The sequence below is a fragment of the Protomyctophum bolini genome, assembly GCF_963924005.1.
Source record: "Protomyctophum bolini genome assembly, chromosome: 12".
Lineage (NCBI taxonomy): Eukaryota > Metazoa > Chordata > Actinopteri > Myctophiformes > Myctophidae > Protomyctophum > Protomyctophum bolini.
In genome coordinates, this window is record NC_137873.1 from 36,544,833 (window position 1) to 36,566,744 (window position 21,912).

General features: G+C 41.6%; 1 protein-coding gene across 4 annotated transcripts in view; it reads right to left on the bottom strand.

The window, feature by feature from the left end:
* Positions 1-546: 546 nt before the first annotated feature.
* Positions 547-21,912, bottom strand: part of sntg1 (syntrophin, gamma 1) — a 66,625-nt gene continuing 45,259 nt past the window's right edge. For all 4 annotated transcript variants that reach the window (XM_080778077.1, XM_080778079.1, XM_080778078.1 and 1 more), the window contains 8 exons: positions 20,775-20,904; positions 16,011-16,049; positions 14,368-14,484; positions 13,346-13,417; positions 9,292-9,444; positions 8,739-8,831; positions 3,620-3,730; positions 547-3,127 (listed from right to left, as the gene is read on the bottom strand). In XM_080778077.1, coding sequence (XP_080634203.1) covers positions 2,942-3,127; positions 3,620-3,730; positions 8,739-8,831; positions 9,292-9,444; positions 13,346-13,417; positions 14,368-14,484; positions 16,011-16,049; positions 20,775-20,904 — 901 coding nt within the window. In that variant the 3' untranslated portion in view covers positions 547-2,941. The remainder of the gene's footprint in view (positions 3,128-3,619; positions 3,731-8,738; positions 8,832-9,291; positions 9,445-13,345; positions 13,418-14,367; positions 14,485-16,010; positions 16,050-20,774; positions 20,905-21,912) is intronic.

Here is a 21,912-nt window from a genome sequence, read left to right on the forward strand (position 1 = left end):
TTCGGTAATTTTTCACATGGAAAATGGATTTTTGGATGCCACCTTCTTGATAAATGAATGTAGATTTATGCTACAATATAAAGGCATCCTCTGCACACTCAAATATGTGCTTTCTGTCATAGACCTTTATCAGGCCTGCTTGCTATTAAAAAAATATAAAAAAAATATAACTTTTTCACTATTCTGACTGGTAGATTTACACAATGTACATTTAATGAATTTCATGCTTGCACAGAATAAACAGATACATTTCAGCAAAAGGTTCACCAAATTACCTTGTCCAGTTAGTTACTGAACAACTTTGATTTATCCTTTCAAACAAGCAAGTTAATATCATCTACACATAGCAATTACGATCTAAATAAAACAGATTATGAATGCAAGCTTCTATTAAAAATATTGTGCATGTATCTTCATAGTCTCTTATTGTCTATATAGGAGAATATCAGTGCATATGTTGCACAAGCTGTTGAGTCCACTCCAGTCACTTTGAATTTGAACCAAATTCTGTGAAAAATGTAATCAAAATCAAAGGTTAGAAACGTCTCATTTATTAATTTATTACACATATTTGTTAATAAAACAGGTATAATCTGCAAAAAAATAATAAATCACTTGGTAGTTCCTGTGTTCAAAAGGGTATGCGACCAAAGGTCATTTTTAAAGCACGACCGCATCACTCAAACTCTCTTTGCATATAGGCTGCCATCACCGTCTCTCTCCCACTCTCTCTGACTGCATGTCAGCTTAACTAACACACATGAAGCACTTCAATGACTCCATTTAATTTCCTATCCTCTGAGTTCACTTACCCATGTGGTCCTCTCTTTTGTTGATCCTACTTAGGGAAATTGAAGGTAAGAGCATGACTGACTGCACTAATTGACCGTAAGTCTTTTAAGATGTTCAAATTTGGCTTTGTGGTCACACTGCATCATTTCATAAAATACAGAGAAAACACAAGAGTGGTGTACTGTAGACTGTTTGAAGCGCCATCTCAAACCCCTCTCAGTCTATGATGCTACATGTTTCTATCTTCCTTGATGTGTGTTTCATATTGTCATGGTGCTATATGGCTATGCCAAACAAGATCTGTGATCATAGTTTACTATTTACAAGCTAAATTTAAATTAGATGAAAGTATACAACCATAACTCATTTCAATCTCTTAACTTGGCCCATTGGGTTAATGATGAAGAGATCAAGAGGATATAAGCTACCTAGGCTATATTCTTCGGTATACACATCAAATTAAACAAATGCCATAATCCCTAAAAGTAATCCCTAAAAAAAAGAAAATCTCCATAATTAATTAATCTTTAGAGTTCATTTGAATGTCAGTACTGTATTTATATACACAATCAAGAACTGGATAAATCAATAAAAAACATCACATAAGGTGTCAACATTTTCCTAACCACGTTTGGAGCAGTGTGACTTTTCTCACACAACCCACTGCATGTGTTGTGTGCAGCACTTCTCCATTAAGCCATTCTGGATGGGAACCCCTTTTGGTGTTTTAAGCATTATGTTATACTTTAACTATTGAAAAATAGCAGCTTGTAGGTCTGCTATTTTTGAAAAATTGTGAAAATGTGGCGCAAATCTTTGAATATATATTCTTTCAGAGCGAATGTTTTTAACTCAAATCTTTGCATCTGGGGAGGTCCCTGGAACAACATATTTTCAGATGGGTGTCGGCGGCCAATTACACATAATCTCGGGGTTGACATAGAAACATAGACTTTTCAGAAAACTGTCAGGATTTAGAAGACATCTGTAGAATCGTTCCCAGGTCTAAATGTTAAGGTGATTCATTATTCACTATAGTTTGTAAATCTTCCCTGTAAAGAGTGTCCTGTATGAGTATACAGCCATGAATGATTCCATAATGACCATTTCTGAACCATTTCTGTGGGTGAGCTGATAAAACAAACTGTAATGCAACACAAACATAACATTACACATACTGTCACATACAGATATCTAGGGCCAATCTCTCTCCAGTGAAGTGGATACACATCTATCCAGTCAAACGGCACACTGGTATTCAACTGGATAATAGTCAAGGTTATGATATCCCCAACATATACATTTGTGTTAAAATGTATTAAATGGGCATAATTTACAAGCTAATAAGGGATAGTGTGCTGTAGTAGGATTTACAACTAGCATGGGAATGTATTCCATATATCCCCACACAGCATAAATGATAACCTTGTTTTATCAATGGCAACACATTTCTCCCAGACTAATATTTCACTAAACGAAAGCAAATGCTTTTGGCGTTTTTATAGGTATAGTAATTGGATTTGAATTATATTTCATTGAAAAATAATTGAAGGATAAATGTACAGTATGAAAATAAAAGTTTATCTCTGCTACACCACATAATCCAAAAAAAAGAGAAAGCATTGTTTTAACTGCAATTTACAACACCACATCAACATCAATAGTCAACTTTATGTGGAAAGTAATATTGTCAAGAAATGAAAAAATGACATTAGGGAAGTGCAAGTGGCATACAGTATTATATAAAAATGATAATCAAACTCTAAAATCTGTGCAGGAGTCCTGTACCTTGAGGATATAATTGAAGAATGCTGCTTTTAATGTTGGATGATCAACCAAATTATATCCACAGAAAGTTTCGTTCAGAAATTTTAAATAACACAATTTGTTTTCTTCATCACTGGAGTCTTTTTGTCGGCTACAAAGTTGTTCAACGTACATTGTGATGTTCAAGTCCAAGATAAGCACATGAATCCATGTTTTTTCCTTGAAATCATCCATTACATTTCTCCAGAAGAAGAGGTCTTCCACCAAAATAGTCCCACTGTCCTTCATAATATGGATGACCAGACACTGAATACACACATTTCTGTGTTTTAATTGTTCATTTAGGCCATGATTAAGTGCAAGTTTAGTGATAAGATGCCTGTCAAGTGGCATATTTGAGTTTAGATGTATGGGAATTACATGAGATACTGGTGAGAGAGGCCATCCCAGTGGTAGTCGCAGTGCCATGATGACTCTCCACAAACATTGGGTCCAGGCAAGCAACTTTGGCAGCAAAAAATGCATGGATACAATGGAGCACGGCAAAGAGGTTCGAAAATTCTAGCTCCTGTAACAGAAAGTCAATATTTGAAGTTGCACAGAAATGGGGTTACTCTAGTCTAAATATTGATGAACAAGAAATGGTCACATAGTGATATTTTGTCAGGTGAAAGAAGCGCTGTCTCCGTTGTGTCTCCCCCCCCCCCCCCCCCCCCCAATATTAGTATGAATGATTATTGTTTTAGTGTATTATTATTATTATTATCTAGTAACGTGTATGTTTCTGTGTCACAACCTCACGGCCGTTGTTTGCGTTTGTTTCCGACGCCGTGTCGGAGTATGCTGACTGAGTGTGTTGATGCTGCCTGTCTGGCTGGCCATTGGCCAGAGAGGAGGCAGACGTAGCAGAAGGAGGCAGCCAATCAGATCAATATGACGCGCGATGGTCGCTTACATTTCAGGAGCGTTCATGAGTCAGCTTTCACCTGACAAAAAAATCCACCAATCCACTTTATCTTTCTTGATGAATTTCATCACTGAAATGTACAGGCTACGTTACCTTTGCTTCGATTGCTTTGGAGTCTTGGTTTTGGAACAAAAACTTGATCTTGCTTTTCCCGTCATCGGATGATCCTTTAAGTTGCGAGAACTTGTATCTCCACAGCACAGCCTGTATAGGATACACATACCGAGAGAGGACAAATCGGGACATTTAAAATTGAAGCTATTATATTTGCAGTTTGGCGGATGAGAACACTGTGAATGTCACATTAAACAGAGGTAAAGATACAAGATACTGTATCCCGTTTCATAACGAATCAACATCGAGCTGTATAAACCGCAGCTGTGCAATATCTTTAGACAGCGGTGAGTTCTCATTCGAGCATCTCTCTGCTATACAGTTGGTGACCGATCGTCTTGTATGTGAATATGTATCTGGTACATACAGTACTACTACTACATACATCGGTACTGTGCAAGATTTAATTCCCAGTCTGACTGATAGTGGGAAAATTACACTGTACAATGCACTGTAAGTGATATTTGAATGTGCCATTGTTGAATTGTTATTCATACTTGAAATGAGTTCAGCCAATTTTCTGATGCATCGCAGAGGTCAGTACAGGGAGAGAATCACAATTCTTCAAATGCCTTCACACGCACGCACACACCCGCACGTACCCACGCACGCACGCACACACACAGTGTCGCACACACACACACACACACACACACACGAGAGAGAAGAATTGGCTTGGCTTTTCAGAGAGGGATCTCAAAGAGAGCATTATACCCATCCCATTCATATCAATTGCACCCACAAGGACTCCATAACACGTCAGAGCAGCTGGAGGGACGGTTGTAGTGGAAAGGTTTCCGAGGGAGCAGGGAAGAGGGAATGGAAGGAGAAGCCATCAATAGCAAACCCCTTGTTTTCCTGGACGGCTTCAGTAGTGACCGCTGTCTTTAAATCAGGTGAAAGAACTATCCCATCAGATTGTAGACCCATCAGTGTCCTTCCAACAGCTGATTCACGGGCTGATTTTAGGACACTTTTATATGGTAACAGGACAACTCACCCCAACCCTGTTTTCCTCCCGGAATGTTCCCCAGTGAGGGGTGGGAGAGGCTGGCCGGCAGACGGCCGTTGAACTTGAAGGACAACGGACGTGCGCTCATGAGAAACTATACAAAAATAAAAACTTTGGTGAAAACAGAAGCGCAACACGAGGATAAAGGAAACATTCGGTCCAAAATTAAATATCCAGTTCGCTAATTCACAACTACTACTTTGGTGTTGAAACTTTGAATTTCTCTAACTATAACTTTCACAGCAGACATATCCTAAGTATGAATATAATTTATGAAAAGGCTACTACAGTGATAGCCTTTCCATAGGAGTATATTTTTTGATTTTTACAAAAAGAATACGAACAGTCAATAGCATATTACAAGTTATGAATCTTAAGAACCTAAGACAACTATTGTAAAGGTTATTTGCTGTGTAGACAGTACATAAGGCAGTGTGTTGATATATAAATGCACCATATTTACCACATAAAAAGCCATGGGGGTTATCATCACTAATACTATATCTTGAAAATAATAATAATTTACTACATGTTGTTAGCTTCTTATTTTTTTCTTTGGAGCATGCCTGATGTTTATAATCTCATAATCTTCATCATCTCGCACCCATTGCTCTTAGAGGATGCCTAATATCCTGACATTTGCAGTACATCTAGTAGTAACTGGCTGTCTTTAAAGTCAATCTGCTTTCTTTCTTTCTTCTTTCTAGGCATACTGGAACCGCAGGAGGCTTTGCAACTATCTCAGTAGCTTCATTGAATGTTTGGCTGGAACAAGAGGCCATGTTGAATGAATAAATGAAGAGAATTCCTGAGTCTTTTTTTTTTTTTTACTTTTACTGAAGTCTCTTGCTATAGAGCGATCCAGCACCAGATCAAAAGAAGATTTTCTTGTGGGTGAGCACTGAGCACAATTTTGTTCTTGAACTTTGTTTAAGAACTGCCTCAAGCTTTGGCCAAAGTCAGCGCAAACGGGTGACCATCAAAGATTGCTGTCTTGTTGTTTTTGCGACAGAAACAAGTAGCCGGGTTGCGACATGCCCGCAAGGGGCCTAGAGCCTGTAAAGTGGCCGTTTCTATTCAGTCAACGATAAGGTTGAGATGTGATAATGTATTTGGCGATTTGTACTTGCAATGGATGTTGATACACAAGCGGAACTACAGACATAATTTTGTTTCTCCAAATAGTGGTTTGGTTTTTACTTGCCAATCGAAACCATTAAGTAATCCCACCATATATTTGGTGATTGGCCTCGAGACATGCACGCGCACGTAGAAACACACACACACACACACACACACACACACACACACACACATACAGAAAAAGACAAAACATATCTATTGCAGGACTTGGGCCTAAAAAAGGAGAAAACAATACAGTAGACAGCCATCGGCTGTGTCCTGTTAATTCACATAATGGGTGGCGGTCTTTTGCATGGCTCTCACTCAGACTTGAGTCAAGGCCAAAAACCAACTGCAGAAAGGAGTGAGGGTTTGTAAGCCAGAGGGGACGACCGGCCATCATAACAAATGCACTCAGACTACAAAACACTGCAGAATAAGTTAGCACCTAAAGAGATGCTCAGTCATCAGGACTAGTTTTATGAAAAAAGGAGTATATGCACATACCCACAGTTTATTTTTTTTAAGACACAGTGCTGGACCCAAAAATGATCAAATGAAGAAGAAAAGCAATGTCCACACATGATACAGTACGTAGGTTGCTCTCCCGTCTTTTCTTCGCTTTTTTGAGCCACTCCAACAACCAACTATGTCCGTCCGTCCCCGACTCCCAAGGTATATATCTGTCTAAATGAGTACGGCAATAGTGTTGGTTGACCACCAAGTGTCACTGTTGAGCAGCCTAGCACGCACGCACACTTCAATTGGCTTCATAGGCATGGGAAAACATACTTTTACAATGCCAAAGCAAAAAGTGGAACAATACAATCAAAACCAAAATGTTATGTACAATTGGAAGTCAGAATCTCAAATAAATCAATTTCTATGTACCAAAATCACTCGATGCAGATGCAGGAATACACACAGTGATTAGTCTTTAGGGTGGCACGCACGCACTCGCGCACAAACACACACAGACACACACACACACACACACACAGTCACACACACACACAGTCACACACACACACGCGTATGATTTTTAACCAAACAACAACGTTTCACCCAGTCAGAGCTTTCTCAAGTTATATGGGTATGGCTTTGAAACCCTTAAATAGGTCAGGGTCAGACATCACAGCAACATACTGTATGCCAGTGAACATGGACCTTTCAACATGTCCACCACATGTGTTGAATAACATGACATTCCAAATGGGAATTCCAGATATGGCAATTGCCCACAATGCAATTTCACATATACTGTAAATGTATGTCTCTTTAACCATCAATCAACAGGAAAGAAGTATGACATTAACATTCAAGGCATTTAACATTTAGGGACCCATCTTGCGTCAGGGGGCACTTTTTCTGGGATCTATTGTGTAAAATTGGCTACCTTATGCCGCCAGCCTAAATCCTTAAAACACCTCCGCTACCCGTTACACTATGCATGGGTGTGGTTTGGGTGGTTACGCAACTTAAACCAATCAGCGTGCCAGGTGCCGTTGCCTTTGAGAGATCCATTATCCATAATCCATTATGCCCCTGGGGTGATATCTTATAGCCTTGTGGAAATGCAAAGCGTGCTGCCTCGGAATACATTTATATTAGATATACAGAGGGTTGTTTTGTGTGTCCAGTGTCTGGCCGTCTGTCATCCACTCCCTGACCAACACCGTCTCACTTGTGCTGGGAAATCGGATTTATTAAACCGACTTGCACTGAACCGAGGGAAATATCAATGGAAATGACACCCCTCTAGCCTTTAATTACCTTTTATTGAAAAAACACATTTGGTTGACACAAGTATCAGCCTCGTGTGACTGATTATATGGGGAATTTTACATTATTTTAATCCATTAAATCTTTGCTGCGTAATGGGGTGATGAGGTGATGAAACTAATGGGGTGATGAAACTGAACGAGGTAATCGCGCACAATGCACCTTGGCACAAATCTACTTATTTGCATTGAAAAAAAGCATAACTTATTTTCACCCTTTGTCTGCCTTCTGATTGGTCCCTGACTGACAAAAGGCTCATACATAGTCTGGATTTTCGGTGGTTAGGTGACCACCGAACTACAACATGACGTCAAGCTGGAGGGGCTGGCGCCCCTCAAAAATCACACCCATGTGAAGTGAGGGGCGCTCTTATCATCGTACATCATCATACATCATCTCATTCCGGCCAATCACAATTGGCGTCCTCACCTTCGTCATCAATGTTTGTGTTACGCAACGATTGTGTCATTGTCAATGGCATTTAGCCATTTAATGTTTGTGTTAGGACAACATTGGAGGGGCTTTTGCCCCTCCAATAAGATAAGAAAAGAAAAAGACGGGTGCAGTGGCGTGCGTATCCAGGAATTACGTTTTGGGCAGGCAAGATCATGTGTTAATTGTCGTCTCCCCGCGCACAATCGTAGCACTAAAGGTTTTCAAAGAGATATACCTGCCAGACGAATATAGGATACAAAGGCTGAAAGGCACGCATTTACATTCCAACGGGTGATTGAGGGTCGCGCTCTACCGCGACGGCCAATCAGCTGTCCACTAATAGTTCTCAGGTCTTGTTTTTGTCCTCTTTTTTTGAGTGGTGCAACCACTCCTACAACCAGCAATGTCCGTATATTTATGTATATACAGTATGTGGTCATGAGCACCAGTATATGACAATAGGGTACCAGTAGGGGGCGCCAGAAACAGAGAGAGAGCGATAGTGCTGCAATGTTGCCTGCTAATGAGAGAGAGGGGGGGGGGGGGGGGGGGATTTTTTTCTCATTGTATGGATTTTGGCCAGGCCAGAAATGGATTTGGACAGGCGGACGGACACCTGCCCTCAGCCTTATTGTAGATACGCCTCTGGACGTGTGAGCACCCTTTCACATGTGTGTGGACATTGCCTTTTACCAGAGCACCCCCCCCCCCACCACCCCCACCTCCCTCCCAATCCCATGCACTCACCTTTGAGGCAGCATCGAAGCAAACGAATCCCATGCCGAAGTCGATGGTGAGTCCCATAAGGTGACTCTCCATAATGCAGGCGTACGTTTTACACTGTGGGCGCAGAAACAAGACATTATAAATAATAGCTATACCACAGAAAACGTCCCCATTTCACTACACTATTAAAGCATGTCACGGGACCATAAATCTGAGACAGGGTTTCACTATAGTGATAATGATAATGAATGTATTTATATAGCCCCATTTCTAGACAAAGTCACAAAGTGCTTTACATTAAAAGAGAACAACAAAAGATCAATCCATGCAATAGCAGGCATACCAATACAGAACATACATAATAATACAATAAAGGACAGTTAGGAAAAGGCTTTAACATAAAAGGTGGGTTTTCAGGAGAGTTTTTAAATGTGGATATTGATTTTGCACATCTTAGGTCAGCTGTAGGGGTGGGAGACCCTTCAGGGCTTTAAAAGTGAGTAATGAGTAAAAAATTCAAATCAATTCTGAAATGAATATGGGGGTAGTAGTGGTTTACGGTACACATACTGACCTGTATCCTCTCTACCTCCAGAAACGTGGCCATCTGAAAAGCCTTCTCCCAAATCAGCAGCTCACAATCCAGCTCCACGCTGAAGAACAGGTCCTCCCCGGCCTCCGTCTGGATGCTGAAGCAATGCTTCCTCTTGTCCAGAAGGTCATTGTCCTGAGAGATATATATATAACACCGAAACAGGGACGTGCAAGAGAGAGTGTTATAGAGAGAGGCAGGGGCTGAAAGAGGGCGCTTTTGAACAGGAAAAAAAATAGCAGATCTACAAGCGAAAATAGCAGATCTACTGCTCTCGCACTGCGACGCGTTGTATATCTTGAGAGCTTGAGAGCTTGTAGATCAGCTATTTTCGTGGGCGCAACCCAGCACTCTTTATCTACTGGACATGCGGTGTAACGACATGGATTTAGAAAGAAATTTGTTCCAACGCGAAATGGTGCGTTCAGGAGATATCGGGGAAAAAAAGCTATTCTCCTGAATGCTGCCTTCCAGTATGGCATGGGAAGGAGTGGCATAATTTGCATTTCTTCCACCAGAGTAAATGCTGCATTCGTGGTCTGGAGAGGGCAGTTTTCTTTTTTTTTTACAGACGGGTAAAAGGGCAGGGGCTGAAGCCCCCTTTGATGTCTATGTGTGCACGTCCCTGACCATCACGCACAGACAGTGCACAGTGACTCGGTGATAAACAAAACGTGGCAGTGATAATGATGTGTTTGAAGAGCATATATGGAACCTAAAGTCTGCAGGTTATGATCCTCAACACGCTCTGTTCATTTTGTTTTGCCACGTGAACCTTAGCGCACCTATTCTGGGGGGGGAACATTCTGCCAAAATAGTGATTTCTTGTACAGCTTGGCTATTTTCGGTGAAGAGCTTACATGTAGCAGGAAATACTGTAACAGTGGACCTAGCATAGACCCCTGGGGGACCCTATAGCTATTATGGTTTAAGTGGTTCAAGTAAAGGTAGCACAGAAAATGCTTCACCAAACAATGTTTTGCCAACAAAACAGAACAAGTACTAGAAAAGCGCTCCTCGGAGCACAGGTCTCCGCCAGGTCAGGTAGGTTATTGTGGGCAAGAATGCAGTCATTATAGAGGTGAGTGGAATGTGTAGAAGTCGAGGCGTTAATGTTGGAATTGCATGTCTTAGCCAACCAGGATGGAATATGAAAAATCGGACAGATCTGTCTTGTTCACATGACTAATAGTATAATAATATGTTTGGACAAAATCTGTAAGAGTAATATTTAAAAAAATAAATGTTTTGCAAAAATCGGTCTCCTGGTGGTGCTATAACAGGCCCTTCTGAAAAAATATTGTCTTGCCCACACCTTCGGCCTGGCAGAGACAATAACATGAAAGGCATGCTAGCTACACTAATGCCAAAATGTATGTAATAAAATCACACCCGTGTGAAATGAGGGGCACTCTTGTACATCAATGTTTAGCGGACATTGCTACATAAGGTACATAAGGTGGTCCCTTATTGGCCAAGCGCTCCCATCAACATGTGATTGGTTAGCTGATTTGCTCGTTTTGATGTTTAATTGACATCATATTTAGCGGAATTTTGACAGGATTTCTCCGTTCATTGTCAATGGCAAATCTTCAAAACGTGTGGGGACAAAAGCTGTTTATAGAAGGGGTTTAAATTAGGATCTAACTCACGCCAGCATTTTTCCCAGTTGAGCTCTTATTTTGAAAAGCCACATTTCCAGACTACCTGAAGTGAACATAACCTAGTAAATACAACAGGTCCTGGACAGGCCTTGTTTACAAGACGGGTCTATGCCGGGGCACTGGAGGGCTCCTCATCACCGGCTCTGTTCCATCAAAGAAACGTTGTTTTGACCCAAAATGCCATCTGGGACAAGGAATAGGAGATACAGGCGATTGAAAGAAACAGATAGAATGGATTATTATGGCGAGGACGATCTAAGATGGGCGATCCATTGTCATGACAACAACAGGTAGCTACCCGATGCTAACGCAATCGAAAGCGCAATTGCCATTGATCAACGGCAATGGCAGTAAGCGTAGTATAAAAAAATAGGCTTTAATTGACTTAGATGTACGGCAATGGCGCATAGAAATTTGGCATGGGGAGGGGTGGGATTACATTCCCTTCTTACAAGTACATTTAAGGTCACATTCCCACCTAATACTTCGGTAGACTCGATGCGAATAGGCGGAGAAGTTGGGATTCTTGCATATTTAATTTGCTGCGATTTGCCTTCACACTGCGCTGTCATCCGCAGCAATTGGAAACGCAGCAGGGGGGACCTTTATCAATGTGTTCCATTCATAAACTAGCCTATAAGTGAAATCGGTGTTAAAATTATACTCATAACGTGCATGTGTCGTCGGGGACGACATGCACCTCTCTCTCTCTCTCTCTCTCTCTATCTCTCTCTTTCAGCCACGCACTGTTCTTTTGGGCATGGAGGCACAGCGCGGAGCGAGATGAAAGTCCCTATACTCCCCAGTCCCCACACAGTGACAGCACTCCATGTTTACGCGAAGACAGACAGAATATTCTGTAGGCTACACTGCAGTGTTTTTATGCGTTTCCTTAAGCAAGTAAAGTATGCCTTCTCCGTCTCCAACTGTGTTCAGCTCCTCACCCGCCACATTGTTTGCTTCAAATCATTTCCTTTATTTGCTGCGGATTGCATTCCCACCTGCACCGCATCGTAATCAAGTGCGGTTGGAAGTCGAAGCGAAACCCCCGTTTTTGGTCGGAGTAGAATGCAGTTCTTTGATGCATTAGGATTCGAATGATGCTTCACACCTGCCAAACGAAGCAGCAGGATTCGTTTTAATCGCAGTAAAGCTTTCTGGCGTGAATGTCACCTATAAATTACAAAGCAATTTAAGATACGAAGCATTTGTATCCTGGTAAACCATCCTGTTCCAGCGGTCCCAGTCTCCACAACATCTACACCACTCGTTGTATGAAAAAAGCCCACAACATCATGAGAGACACCAGCCATCCCGCATATACCCTGTTCAAACCACTCCCTTCCAAAAAACGCTACCAGAGCATCAAATCTCGCACCACCAGTCTCAGTAACAGTTTCTACCCCCAGGCAGTCAGGCTGCTGAACAGCTGACCTTGAACTGTATTGCACTGTTTTGTCACTTCACTTTCTTGCACTTCTTTTTCTTGCACTATAAATGTTTGTTTATGTCCTATGTATGTAAGACTGAGAGTGCTCTGAGCAAAATAAATGTCATTGTATTTATACTCTGTATCTATACACATGACAAATACACCTGAACCTGAACCTCTCTCCCCCTTTCCAGTCAAACTACTGTAATTCTATCAATATAAAAATATCTTCAAAAAGAAAAGAGCCTATCAGCGTCTGTCAATCACAGGGCCCCGAGCGCAGACGCTGACTGACTCTTATCCCATTTAGACCCGACATCGAAATTTAAACCATGTCTTCTAAATCATGACAGTTTTCCGAAAAACCTCATGTTTCTATATCAGTGGTTCTCAATATTTCATGTCAAGGACCCCAGAAATGATATGTAATATGCCGCCGACCCCCATCTGAAATGATGTTGTTCCCTAGTATAGGGGGCCCTAGGGAAGCAAAGATTTGTGGTCAAAAACTTTCGCTCTGAAAGAATATTCAAAGATCTTTCAAAAATAGCAGATCTACAAGCTCGTAGCGCGGCACTCGGTGCCGCTCTATGAGCTTGTAGATCTGCTATTTTATAGCTAATTATTATTATATTATTATTATTATTATGTTATAGCTAAAGTATAACATAATGCTTAAAACACCAAAAGGGGTTCCCGTCCAGAATGGTTTAATGTAATGTGATGATAATGTGAATTCAAGCGACTGAGATGCTTTATCGGGCTGGTGCATTTTGCACCATACCGTTAAACCTCACTGTGGTTGGACTGCAAAAGACAATGCAGCAAAAATATTTTTCTAATTAACTCATTCCAAGTGCAGGTTCATTATTTCTTTCACCTCAAAAAAGCACACTTTTCAGCGTGTAAATATTAGACGTATGCCCCCTCGAAGCCTTACCTTCAGGACCTTGGACATGATCTCATACACAGTGAAACTCTTCTCGGCTCTGGTCCAGTCCCATGTCGTCACCTGAAACATGTCACATTATTTAATTGGATTTGATTTAATATATTCAATGAATATTTTAACTGAATAGCTATGCCGTGTGCTTTTAAAGAGAGCGGATGAGAGCCGCCCCCGGAACTAATACTTTGAGCCATTGTATTTCTCTCTCCAGGTTTGCCAATTTAAAAACCAACCAAATTTAAAATGAGTTACAGCTCAGTGGGTTGGTTTAACATGGTCTTAACTGCTATAATTTATATTCACATTATGTTCATTTACACGCAACAATTTATTATATATAAATATATTATATATAACATAATTCCCTATTCTCATCTCTCCTTTTCCAGCACGTTCAAGTGGCGCGTGCAGCTCTTACACATTAATCAATTATGCATCTATATAAAGCCAAACACTTCCCTATTCTCCTCTTTTAGCCTCCAGCACGTCGAAAGGGTGCCCGCAACTTTACTTATTAATCAATCATTTCCCATCTCTTAACTCAGTAAAAAATCAATAGCTTATCTCTCTTTGTCACAATCACTTCCATGGCTCACAAAATGTAAACACAGAGTTGATGATCACCATCAATCAGGGCCCTAGATCAATGCGGCACAATTGGTTTTGTTCGGAGTCATATCCATTTTGCGGCAGGACAATGTTTCGGTACGGGACACGGCAGCCCTTAACCCTCATACCAAAACTTATTTGCCACTTTTTTACTATTTAAAAAAAACCTTTTAAAATAGTTCAAATAGCCGATCTACAAGCTCACAACGTGTAGATGTAGATCGGCTAGTTGAACTATTTTAAAATGATTTTCCAAAATAGTAAAATAAAATGGCAAATAAGTTTAGGGGATAAGGGTGGCGCAAGATGGAGCCCTATATAAGCTCAATTCAAATGAACACCAAGACAAACGGATGACAAACAGAAACCAAGATACCTCCAACCCACAAACAAAAAAAACGTACAGGAGGCGCTGAGAACTTGAAGAGAGCGGAACCCCTCAAGGCGAGGAACTTTGGTGAGTACATTCGATCCTGAACAGAGTCCTGTTCCTTCTCGTCTGCCCAGCCCATGTAGATAATCTGTCAGATGATTAAGTGAAGTGCATTTTTTTTTAAGAGGAGAGATCGATAGAAACAGAGAGAGAGAGAGAGAGAGAGAGGTGCACGAGTAGTACAGTATATGGTACAATGTAGAAAGGGAGTTGTAGGATATACATTAAAGGGAGTTATGAGTCTGTTATAGAGGCTATAAAAGGATTGTAGGCTTCAAGGGTGTACTGTACTTATCACATTCGGGGCGATTGCAGAACCAGTGGAATGTTTTGGCAGTATTGCCATGTGGGAGATTTCGACGAATGCCAAATCCACTGAGTGAAAGATTCAGGGCGAGCATCCTCTTGTGATGCAATTTAATTGCAGAGATGATAAGTCAATCATGTGATGTTGTACTTTGTCAAATGGGAAGCAGCGACTGTTGAATTAATTATTATGGAAAACGCCAAATTCACAATCTGTATGCAGGCACTTGAGCTGCTTATTTTCTCCATCGATGGATTGGATTTTCATGATGCAAACAGTCTGCCTCTTTTGCAAGAGTTGCAAAAGATTTGATGCCGTTCTTTTCTTTGACCAACGTGGTTAGTGACAGTCCGTTTCATTCGGAAGGAAACTTTTCTTTAAAGACAGCATACAGTAGGTACACATTTATCTAAATGCCCTATTGACCATATGCAGCCCGCGTCCGTCTTGCCAACAAGGTGGTAACTAGGTGCAATTTCCCATTGGCGGCCCATTCATCCAAACAGAAAAGTCCTGTCTGATTGTATTAAACAACGTCAAACTCACCAACATTGCAGCTGTGCGAAAAGCTTGAATTATCCTCTTTCGATCTGCAAAGTGTTTGTGTCATAAAACTCCACCGTAGACATGTTATGACCTGTCAAGAAATTGCATAATCTTGCAGATTATTTTTCAGAGTTTCTTTTCTGTTTGGATGAACGGGCTGTCGACTGTGAAACTGCACCTTGTTACCACCCTGCTGGCAAGATGGATGCAGTCTGCATATGGTCAATAGAAAGATGGATGCAGTCTGCATATGGTCAATAGAAAGATGGATGCAGTCTGCATATGGTCAATAGAAAGATGGATGCAGTCTGCATATGGTCAATAGAAAGCAAGATGGCTGCAGTCTGCATATGGTCAATAGAAAGCAAGATGGATGCAGTCTGCATATGGTCAATAGAAAGATGGATGCAGTCTGCATATGGTCAATAGAAAGATGGATGCAGTCTGCATATGGTCAATAGAAAGATGGATGCAGTCTGCATATGGTCAATAGAAAGATGGATGCAGTCTGCATATGGTCAATAGAAAGATGGATGCAGTCTGCATATGGTCAATAGAAAGATGGATGCAGTCTGCATATGGTCAATAGAAAGCAAGATGGATGCAGTCTGCATATGGTCAATAGAAAGATGGATGCAGTCTGCATATGGTCAATAGAAAGCAAGATGGATGCCGTCTGCATATGGTCAATAGAAAGCAGCACAAACTTTTTTCTCACAGAGCTAATTTAGAACAAGTCAGATTCAAGCTGATTGACTTACCTGCTGATTCACTGGGAAATTTCTGTTAATCTTCTTTACCTGTTAGGAAAAGATAAATCAATTATATAGGAAAATCACTCCCGTGTGAAGTGAGTGGTGCAACTCCGTGTGGGGGTCCCCGGAACATCCAGACCCCCAGGAACGCGCCCAGGGGGCTGGGCCGATCCGGAGAGCAACCCCACGTCAGAGTTACCGTGTGGGGGTCCCTCTACTGTACCCTCTACCCTCTTTTTTTCTTATCAATTAGTCAACTAGTACCATCAAGGTCGACTAGTGGATTTACTAGTCGACTAGTCACTTAATGCCTTACTCACGACCGGATCGTAAACCCGAAAATGCTATACGCGTCCCAGGCTAGGTCTAAAGAATGAAAATACATCGCATGGATGCACCTAGGACGTATCCTCAGGGTATGTATCGTCAGGGATGTATCCCACAAGGTCATCAGGGTTTCGGGTCTCACGAACATCATACCCCTCACTCAGGCGGTGCAGTGGTACGTAATGGCGTTTGGTTTGTTTTGGTACCATGGCGTTTTAACCCATTCTGAACGGGAACCCATTTTGGTGTCAGCATCATGTTATGCTTTAGCTATTGAAAAATAGCAGATCTACAAGCTCATAGCGCACCACCGAGTGGCGCGCTATGAGCTTGTAGGTCTGCTATTTTTGAGAAATCGAAGAGCGACTGACATTTTTAGAATCTGATCTCAGGTCAGAATGGGTTAATCAGACCAGTGTGTGTCCAGTGGAAACCTCGTATGAATCTGATCTCAAGTCAGAATGGGTTAATGACGCCGCGCGCACGTGCACGCTATACACGCACAGAACAGCCGACAGCTAGCTGAATGAGTCCACTCATGACGAGACCAGGCAGCAAAATATCTAATTAATGAACTTAAAATTGATTAATATTATAGTTTACTGGTGTATAAATAGTAGTAGGACTTTTATAAATCTTCTCAAGGAATGCCTTGAGTTAAAAGGTGTACGCCATAATGCAAAGAGAAAACGACGTCAACACACTGCACAATGTATAACTGTGGGAAAGGATAAACAAAAACGATGTTTTTATAACTCTAGTCTTGATTGCATCGATCTGCGTCTGCTGCTGGAGGTGTAGGCAATTATTGGTGCCACGGTGTGGTACTGCGTTCTACGAGCATGACACCACTGCTCAGGTGACCCAGCCGGGGTGGGGTCATCAAGTCCCGACTTACGTCCCAGTAACTATACCCTCGATCAGACCCACTATAGGGAAAGACCAGGGCCACACAATCCGCCGCTCCGGAACTATACTCTACTGGGACTGGGAGGCACCATTCTGGCGCATGGAAGGACTATATAGACTCTGTGGGTTGACTCCTGTCCGGGCCCCTACTACGTCTCGCCAGGTCCACTCCTGCTCTCACCAGGCCCAGGACCTTATGCGTTGCACCAGACAACTTCATTCAGTAGTGGTGGATTCTTGAGCCGCAATGGTTCTGCCGGCTCCACCGCTGGGCAACGGTGGTGCTGCAGGCTCCGCTTGCGGCTCGAATGGCCCTCCTAAAGGCCTCACCTAAGGTTGGGCGGTTTGGGACATATTGCCAAAATACCCGGTTTTACGGTTTTACCGTCGAATACATTTTAACGTGGCCATGCGTTCGCATTATTTCATTCCATCCACAAGATGGCCCCTTTCGCTATTGTAATGTCTCGTCAGTCATGTTCGCCTGTCTTGTAGGGGCAGCGGTGGCAGCTGCCCCTACAGCGGTGGCCGAACGGTTTGCGGAGCGGTCTTGATATCGGAAGCCCCCAGGAACAGGCAAACAGCGTTGCCTGGCTGCCTGCTCCGAGTTGATCTCCCCCATACTCTATGGTTGACCGTCCTAAAGTCTCCTCTTCGGTGCTACTGAAAAGTATGAATCGGCCCTCCTAAAGGCCTCACGAGAGATTTCTGGGCTTCCGCCTCACGGAAGATGCAGGCTGGGGCACCGACCCATACTGCTCCCGGGTGCCGTCACTATCAGATCTACGTCTCACAAGGTCCACTCGTGCTCTCACCAGGTCCAGGACCTGTGCGTTGCACCAGACTCCCAGCACTGCAGCCACTTCTAGAGTCTAGAATATTATCCAACTGGCATTTGTCCCATTAGAACACACATTCAGGCCAATCGTTTCCTCCCAAGGACAAACAAATGGTGACACAAATATCTGTGGTCCTCCACATGCAATACAGAGGGACACTGTTATGGCTACTTTAATTCAATGCATGCAAATTGGAGAAAAAAAACAGGGATTCATAGTCATTTCGACGTGGACCCGAGGCAGCGTCTCTCCCTAAAATGCTGGTTATAAATGCAGGGAACGACTGGGAGAGATCAGAGCAGTGAAGCTTTAAATTAAATTAAAACATTCTGGACGGGAACCCGTTTTGGTGTTTTATAAGCATTATGTCGTACTTTAGCTGTTGAAAATAGCAGATCTACAAGCTCATAGCTTGTAGGTGATAATGCTTTCACAGCGAACGTTTTTAACTCATATCTTTGCTTCTGGAGGGGGTCCCTGGAACAACATATTTTCAGATGGGGATCCGCAGCCAAATGCAGATCATTCTGGGGGTCCTTGACATGAAAAAGCACCACTGATATAGAAACACAGGGTTTTTCAGAAAACTGTTTTCTGAAGACATTATTTGTAGAATCGTCCTCAGGTCAAAATGTGTTAAATCATTCGGTTCAGATCCCAGCAGGTGTCAGGCGTTCCTAATTCCACAGCACGCCATCAATAACTCACTCTCAAGGAACAGAACGTTGCGTTTAGACCCTCCAAATTGGCTCTGGTCTTCCAATGGAGGCAAGAACAACTGGCAAGTCCCCATTTTGAGCCCAGGGAGGAAACCACTATGTTCTTTCTTTTGCTAGCTGGAAAATAAATAAGCCTTGACTATACTGTCTGTTGAGTGTACATGTGTTCCTTCAACTGCATATTATTGTGACCAGTCACATTATTGTGTGGTCTACCAGTGTTACTGTAGCACTCGTTTGTTCGGCTGTCAAAATCATACACGGTAACACTTACACTTTATCCATTAAAAATAAATCACAGTATCTACTGTACATACACCCATATTACACTATTCTGGTGCAAACACTTTGCGAAAAAGCAGATCCGCAAGCTCATAACGCATCGCAAATATGTGACACGTTGTGAGTTAAGAGATTTGGTGCAGGCCCGGGTTCAACAAAAGGAGCAGACCTATATCACGTAGCCCTGGGTGACTCTGGTCAACTAAGTTGTTTAAGTGGAACCGAAATCTGTATGTCCTTCAGCTTATTTTGATGGCTCAGACTTTTAATAAAGGCCGAGGCCAGAAATGCCCTTTCAATCATTCAAGCCATTCTGACAATGAGTAATCTGCGTTATGCTCAGTATGACCCTCAGTTAATGCACTCCAAATTAGCCCGGGCTCCATTATCCCCCAGAGACACTCGCATACAGCTCTCTCATATAGAGCCAGCCCAAACACCACATCATAATTACCACCCTCTGAGGCTTTTAATTGTTGGACATTTATGTTGACTAGCATGCCAACACAGGTGGCTGGAGCTTTTGTGTTTCCCCCGGGAGTGTCTAAAAAACCAGCAAGCATTGGCTTTCTTAGCTCTATTAATGTACCCATCATTGGCGGAAATGATACAGGACAATACACCTACATGTTTATTTTGAAAGGTAATCAAAATGCTACAGGCTTGAAAGCGTGTTTACTAAACAACACCTGCTTAATTTGGCAATGTGAAAGCACTACATTTCCCAAACTCCTGTGAAGGACAGAAATGTGTTCACAAAGAGGCTTGGAATATAGAATTGCTATCTCAAGAGTTATTTTACTGGGCGTTTTACCCCTTGGCATCATTATTATATAATACATTGTAATGAATTATAGATAATACATGCACATGCTTTTACCTTTAGGCAGTAAATGTAGTGTGGTAGTGCTAACACTGTTAATGTTACCCCAGGGCATTAGAAGAGCATACTGTATGCACTCATCTCATTGTGTGAATATACGTCTACTTGCCATGTGACATTTGTAATATTATTGTTTATGTGAATAATGTGGACATTGTCATCATTGTCATCATGGTCCATAGCTCTAATGCGTTGCATTCAGAGCTATGTTATTCTCGACTACAGGGGCTCGCATGAATGCAGAGCAGCCTCTCGTCTTTAGCGTAAATAAAAAGAACGTTTTTGCTACTCACCAAAACAAATGCGGGTTGTGTCATTAGAAAGCCTACTTTCCTTAGTGGACGCACTCTGAGCCCCCCACCACACGTATAAACTGTACTTTTTGGGCAAAAAGGGATTTTGTTTCCACAGGAAAAAAATACTTTGTTACTCCACTGCACCAATATTGCCCAGAGAATTGCCTCATAGAGAATATTTTTCCTCCAGTGAAAACAAATCCCTTTCTGGCTAAAAAGTACCGTTTATACGTGTGGTGGGGGGCTCAGAGTGTTTCCACAAAGGAAAGTAGGCTTTCTATAATGACACAACCCGCCTTTGTTTTGGTGAGTAGGTAAAACGTTATTTTTATTTACGATAAAGACGAGAGGCTGGTCTGCATTCATGCGAGCCCCGGTAGTCGAGAGTAACATAGCTCTAAATGAAACGCATTAGAGCTATGGACCAGAGCTACTCATGAACTATACACACGTAGCAATAGAGGCTAACATATTTGCTAGAATCTTTCTGATGTTTGTCAAATACTTATACTTACATTGTGCTTAGTGAGGTTGGATATGTTTCTGGCTATTGCTTGAAGCCAGTCTAAGCTGTCTTCGGCTGTGTGGCATTGAATGACACCACTGCAAACCCCATCAACAGCTATCACTTGAAAAGCATTTTTCCTAAACAGAAAATTGGGGCAAAAAAACGGAGACAGAAAAATGTGATTAGAGGCTCATTTATACTTCATTGTGCGACAGCATCACTCAACAAACATATTGATTTTCTTTTGAGAATCACTTATTTAATCAAGCCACACACGGCCATGAAACTATAAATTAGGCTGAAGGATAGCGCCACTCCATATTACTGTAACAACACAATTATTGTACTTTTTTGTCTAATAGAAATAGCAAGGCTATGCTTTATATTATCCCAATCTGTAATGTTATTATTATTTTGATGAATTAATCAGGACAGAACTCTTTTGAACAGCATCCAAACATAGTATTGGCAAAGGCAGCATAGAGCACCGAAGTCTGACGTCAATATCGGCAGAGGGTTCATGTACTTTGCATTTATAATTCCCAAAGGGGGATTTTAGATCGCCTCATATAAGAACTGTGATCGAAAAATAAACAAATTTTCACTCATATGGATATGAAGAATCAACTGACTGAGAAAACGCTAATGTTACTGCTGCTGAATTAGTTACATTTTCGCTAGAAACAGACTTTATCAAATATGAGGGACTGACTGTCATGAACGATAAAGAGAGAGCACCTTTTTGGACCACTATGCTTATATGAGATGATTTTAAGAGGTAACAGGTACGGTCGCCCCTTTTCCAGCTACCTAGCTGTAAATAACAAACTATACAAAATAATTCATGTTGGTGATTATATAAAAGGTATTATTATCATATTAAAGTTCACTCTGTATATCCATGGGCATAATAGCATGATGATGCCATTACAAAACATGGGCTACATGGAAGAAATGTGTTTAATAACTGCTAGAAGGTCCTAAATTAACTAAATTAAGCAGGCACCGTCTCTGTGTCATGTTATTCTTTCTTAATTTTAGTAGTAGAGTATAGAGATCGACTACTATACAATCAAATAAATCTGTGTACAAGATAATTTCAGATTTCAGAGAGGAAGGGAAATACTAAATGAACTGTTAACTAC